The sequence below is a fragment of the Neoarius graeffei genome, chromosome 1, assembly GCF_027579695.1.
Source record: "Neoarius graeffei isolate fNeoGra1 chromosome 1, fNeoGra1.pri, whole genome shotgun sequence".
In the NCBI taxonomy this organism is placed as follows: Eukaryota; Metazoa; Chordata; class Actinopteri; order Siluriformes; family Ariidae; genus Neoarius; species Neoarius graeffei.
Window position 1 is genome coordinate 55,762,119 of NC_083569.1, and position 6,365 is coordinate 55,768,483.

General features: G+C 40.5%; 1 protein-coding gene across 1 annotated transcript; it reads left to right on the forward strand.

The window, feature by feature from the left end:
• The first annotated feature begins 200 nt into the window (after positions 1-200).
• On the forward strand, positions 201-6,011 carry lgi2a (leucine-rich repeat LGI family, member 2a). The gene is made up of 8 exons (XM_060923851.1): positions 201-385; positions 664-735; positions 1,558-1,629; positions 1,931-2,002; positions 2,094-2,165; positions 2,578-2,747; positions 3,158-3,322; positions 5,194-6,011. Exons 1-8 carry the CDS (start codon positions 201-203, stop codon positions 6,009-6,011), a joined length of 1,626 nt encoding a protein of 541 aa, XP_060779834.1.
• The last annotated feature ends 354 nt before the right edge of the window (positions 6,012-6,365 follow it).

Consider the following 6,365-nt stretch of genomic DNA (forward strand, 5'->3'; position numbering starts at 1 on the left):
GATCAGTAATAAAGCAGAGAGAGAGAGAGAGAGAGAGAGCGCTGCAGCTGAACTGCTGATGTCAGTAGCTTTGGTTCACTGCTGCATTCTCCTGGTGCAGGGCGGACCGCTCTCAGCCTCCTCACTTCAGCTCCATCTGCTCTCTCTCTCACTCACTCACTCACTCACTCACACATGCAAACTGCCCCGAAAACATCAACATGCTGGTCGTTATCAAGCACTACGCTGTGATAGTGTACACCGTGTTGCTGTGCTTAGTGCCATTGGGTCACACTGGCAAAAAGGCAGTGAAGTGCCCTTCATCCTGCAGCTGCTCCAAGGAGTCCATCATCTGCGTCGGCTCTTCATATGTGCCGCGGATCACACCGAACGATGTCAACTCACTGTAAGTGTTTCCATTTATCGCAAGATAAAAACAAGATTTCCACTTGAGATCTGCACATTAGAAATCCATTAATAGACTACCTGTGTGATGCTGTTACAAAGAACACAGCGTACAGCATAATGCATTTTTGGGAGACTAATACAGGAGTAATAATCACAGGTACACACAGCCATGATCTGTCATTTCTCCATGCTGCAACTGGAAGAGATAGCCTGTTTCACGTTGTTAGTCATCATATGTGTCAGTTTCACGTGTCCCTCATGTCCTCCGTTTTCCAGGAGCATCGTGAATGGGACTTTCTCTGAGGTCAGGGAAGCCATGTTCGCACACATGCCATCTCTCCAGCTGCTGTAAGTCCAAACTCTGAATCTTCAACCACCTCTCATCTGCTTTCTGTTAGTTGAAAAGTATTAGAGATGTAGCCTGTCAAGGGAATAAATTGCTGATCATTTGTAGTAATGGGGGCATAGTGTACACTGTTGATAATCATTATAGTATAGGATGTGCAAACCAGAGCCAAGATTCTCAAAAAAAATCTCTAAATGTGTGCTTTGAACATCAAGAGAATAAAGTGAACTTGCTCAGGGAGTCATCCACCTCGACCATATATCGCTGATGGATGTGGTACTGTATCTGATTACATTTTTAAAGCATTGCTCCTTATTTTTGCATTAGTCTCATAAAGTGGCCAGAGAATATTATTGTGTTCAAATGAACTGATGTACAATGGAAATAAGGATGTCATTTCGGGGCAGGTTAATAACTTGCACTAAACCTGTAGAACAGGGGTCCGGGTGAAGGGACAATCAGCGTAACTGTCCCTTTCTCGCTTGAAAAGTGATACGATCTGTCTGTGACTTATGGAGGACGATGCCATTGTTGACTGTCAGCTGGAGACATGATGCCAGCTTTGACTTACTGTATAAAGGATAACATAGAATCTGCATTAATATCATATCTTGCACTGGTTAGGAGATATGTTCACTCATACGTTCTTGTATTTAATAAATAATTTATTAAAGGGATACAATTATAACTCATATTTCTGCGTCAGTTCTGGACAGTACAGTGCAACTGATTCACTGAAATTATGATGCAGTCTGAGGTCACTTCAGTTATCTATTACTGATGCAGTGCTTTATGTTCTTTATGCTCTCTATTGTGTTCTACAGATTACTTAATTCAAATGCTCTTACCACAATTAAAGATGATGCATTCTCTGGTCTACCACACCTTGAATATTTGTAAGTCAAATCATCTTTATGTCATTCAACAGCTATACCACAGTGAAACATCACTGCTGAGGTTGCAGGAAATACATTTCCTTTTTTCATGATGTCAGTCCATCCTCCTCTTCCTCTCCTAGTATAATAATATACCTCCTATCCGATTATTGCTTTAAACAGCCACAGTATCATATTACTGCTAATGTACAGAATTTTTAAGATATTACATTCGACCACAATTTTACACATACATTTTCTTTTCCTATTTGTGCTGTCCTTACTTATACTGTACAATCTGTCTAAATCTGTAATCTTCTAGGTTTATTGAAAACAATAAGATTGAGACCACATCAAAATATTCCTTCAGAGGACTCAGGGATCTGACCCATCTGTAAGTTTATATCATTACTTATCTTATTTTCCTATTTACATGGTTATCGATCTGATTCTGATGTTACTACGTATGCCCGTATCCCCCACAGGTCTTTGGCAAACAACAACATAAAAGCCTTGCCCAGAGATCTCTTCAGTGATCTGGACTCGCTAATAGAGCTGTGAGCGTACATTTCAATTTTTTTTAATTTTTGAAATTTATTGTGTGTCATAAATCTTCTTGCCTCTAGATACAGTGTTTGGATCTGGATGAAAGAAATTGGTTTTTAAGTAAATAGTTTATGTGTGTAATTGCTTCGAAAGGTCAAATTTCTACACAGCATTTAAAGCTGGGTTTTGCAGCTGAGACGACGTGTGAGAACTTTTACATGAACCTTCTGAGGCCAAAGTATAATTCTACATGAAAGGATTTTCTTAAAATTATTCCTCTCACATCGTGATCAATTTTTAAGAAAGTGTGCATTCAGTGCTTTGTTAGCATTTTTGATATTGCTGGTTCAAAAAAGGGTTTTAGTCCCAACCCTTTCGTTCGTCCTTTCAGAATCACCTCTGGTTAACTGTCTTCTTCAACAGAGACCTGAGGGGCAATGCGTTTGAGTGTGACTGCCGAGCTAAATGGCTGATGACATGGCTGAAAAACACCAACGCCTCAGTATCAGATATCCTGTGTGCCGGCCCAGAGGAGATGAAGGGCAAGCGGCTCAATGACATGACGAGCCTCCATGATGAGTGCATCTCCACAGGTTGTGTTGTGTTTGTGCTTATGGAAAAGAGAGATTTCCAAATTTAGCTGGAACAATAGATATCTTGCTTGAGTTTTGATACATACACTGAGATCTCAATTCTGTTGTTTGACTGACATTGATTCACATTTTTATTGGACGCATTTCGCCGATTCTTTCATTCAAAGTGATTTACAGTTTAGAAAAGGTTTAGGACCTTGTTCAAGGGCCCAAAAGTGGCATGTAGAGATGCTAGCATTTGCTCTCACAACCTCAAATCTGTAGCTGAGTGTCTTGACCACTGACCCACATTCAGGTGCAAGGAGTTTTAATCAGATTTACTGAAAAATGCAAACTTTCTAATATGCTAAGCACTGGAAATCCCATTTTAAGCTAACATCTCCCATCCTGTGCTAACATTGTTTATACAGATTTCATTCCACTTCAGTCTGTGACCACCGAGTCTCTTTCTGTGGACACGTTCTCCCATAAGAATGATGTTTATGTGACCATCGCTGCTCCTAATATAGAGAGCTGCATGGTGCTTCAGTGGGACCACATCGAAATGAACTTCAGGAGTTATGACAACATTACAGGTGGGAGAAGTTAAATAAGCACAGTCCAAAAAAAAAAAAAAACCATTCAAATTGACTGTTAATTATCTCTTTGAAACCCATCTCAAACTTTTTCTTTATCTATGTTTCATATATGGAAGCTTTGCACAAAATATTCCTTATCTTTGCTGTCCTTCACAGCCATGTGCGAGACAGCCGAAGCCAAATGGGGTCCATTACAAAAGAATAGCCATATGAAAACAGAATGGATCGGTCAAAAGAATTTAAATATAGATACTTTGACAAAATATCTTCAATTTCACATTACAATTTAAGATTCATGGCCTAGAATCGGGGCAGCACAGTGGTGTAATGGTTAGCACTGTCGCCTCACAGCAAGAAGGTACTGGGTTCGAGCCCAGTGGCCGACGAGGGCCTTTCTGTGTGGAGTTTACATGTTCTCCCTGTGTCCGTGTAGGTTTCCCCCACAGTCCAAAGACATGCAGGTTAGGCTAATTGGTGGCTCTAAATTGTCCGTAGGTGTGAATGTGAGCGTGAATGGTTGTCTATGTCAGCCCTGTGATGACCTGGTGACTTGTCCAGGGTGTACCCTGCCTCTCGCCCATAGTCAGCTGGGATAGGCTCCAGCTTGCCTGCGACCCTGTAGGACAGGATAAAGCGGCTACAGATAATGAATGGATGGATGACCGGCCTAGAATGTTGCCGGATTGTTGCAGATTGTTTTTGGAATATTGCTTGCATAGAAAATGGAAACTCGCTTCTTGGTGCAGAAGGTTCTGGGAAGGGTGAGCTGGCCCCTTTAACCTTAGCAATTAAGAGCACTAATATTTCAAAAAACCTAAATTTGTATTTCCATTAATACAACCTATCATTCTGTATCTGACCTCATCTCAACTCCACCCCCACAAAAGTGTTCTAAAGTATACTGCAAACACAACAGTGTGTAACAGACTAAAAGAAAAAAAAAATCTCCCTGAATGTCTTGTATGTCAATATTTGGAATCAATATGCAAGGACTTTTACACTGGGGGCACTAAAATTTTAAGGAGCAAACATGTGACATAATATTTTTGCAGCTGTCAATATGTGATAGTGTTTCACAAGATTTTTTTTTACTATTTAAATCAACAAGTTAGTCTGTTTTCACTTTGGCGAATGATATCCTACATTAACCACACTGCCAATCAACTGCCCACTGTGGTATCAAAGGGAGTTGGCCCTCGCATATCCTCTCTACCTAAAACAACCAGTCCATCAGCAGAGCTATAGTTCTTTGGCCTGTCCAGCTCTCTCACCTCCTTATCTGCACACTCTACTCAAACAGATCAGGTTCCAAAGCATCAGCTATGATGCTAAGACTGCCGTCAACACCATCTTGCTACTATCATAAAGAATGTTAACTAGTCAAGCTGAGTGTCTGCTGTAACCTCAGCACAATTGTGTTGTATAGCTGCAATGCATTCTGGTACCTGGAGTCCAGTGTTTGCTAATGTTTGCCACTATTTCTCCATTGGATTTCGCATTGACATTGAATATTGATAAAATGAGGTGCGAGAAAAAAATTGTACTTTCTTGAAGAGCTAACAGCAAAACCTGACTGTTATCACTTATGTTTGTGATCACTGAAATTTTTTCTCCTATTAAAAGCCATTGTACCCGAGCATGCAATGTAACATCGACATGCTAACATCCCGGAAGAATAAGGAAAATATAGCACCAACTAACATACTAGTGGCAGAATCTCTAAACACATCACACATTTGTCAGTATAAACATATTTATTGTGCTTCAGGGTAGACCTTTCCTCAAAGAGCTATACTTTTGTTTCCAAACTTTTTGAGCATTTGAGGTCTGTCGTAAAGTCATAACTTTATGCCTCTATCAATCCTCAGGTCAGTCCATCGTTGGCTGCAAGTCAGTGATAATCCAGAACCTGGTATTTATGATTGTTGCCCAGCTGTTTGGTGGTTCTCACATCTATAAGTTTGATGAAGACCAAAGCAAATTCACCAAGTTTCAGGACATTGAAGTTTCCAAGATCTCCAAGCCCAATGACATAGAGACCTTCCAAATTGGTGATGAATGGTTCTTTATCATTGCTGACAGCTCAAAAGCTGGTCTTTCAACCCTTTATAAGTGGAATGACAAAGGCTTCTATTCCTATCAATCACTGCATGAGTGGTTCCGTGATACTGATGCAGAGTTTGTGAACCTGGATGGTAAGGCTCACCTCATTCTGGCCAGTCGTTCCCAAGTTCCAGTCATCTACCAATGGAGCAAGGCTGCACAGAAGTTTGTGTTGCAGGGCGAAATCCCCAATATGGAGGATGTAGTCGCTGTCAAAACGTTCTGGATTCAAGAGGACCTGTATCTGGCTATGACGCGATATATCGGTGACTCCAAAGTCCTACACTGGACTGCCAAACATTTCTCTGAGGTTCAGGCCCTTCCTTCAAGAGGTTCCATGATCCTTCAGCCATTTTCCTTTAAAGATTGGTATTATCTAGCTTTAGGTAGTGACTACACATTCTCACAGGTCTACCTGTGGAATGCAGAGGACAAGGTGTTTGAGCGCTTCAAAGAGGTCTATATTCAGGCCCCACGCTCTTTTACCGTGGTCTCCACATCCCGCAGGGACTTCATCTTTGCTTCCAGCTTCAAGGGGAGCACACAGATATTTGAGCACATTGTTATTGATCTGAGCCTTTGAGATCTTATAGACAACGTGTAAAAAATGGAAGCATTTCAGCATCCTACAATGTCTTCCATTTAAAATGGAACATTTTCCAAGGAAGGGTTAAAAATGAAGGCTGTGAGTTCAAAATAATTTGTAGTCTGTGGTTTTAATCAGGTATGTAATGTGAATTCATGTGCATGGTAATTCATGCATTTGTATGAGGTTTTTTTTTTGGCAATTCAGTATTTACTCATTTTTGTATCTTTAGCACAGATGATTTTCCACCCAATTGAAAAAATAAGAATATTCTTGGAGGGTATCTAGCATTGAGCAGAGCTGCTTCTTTGTAGTCAAGTCATTTGCATATCTAACGCTAACAATATTTTT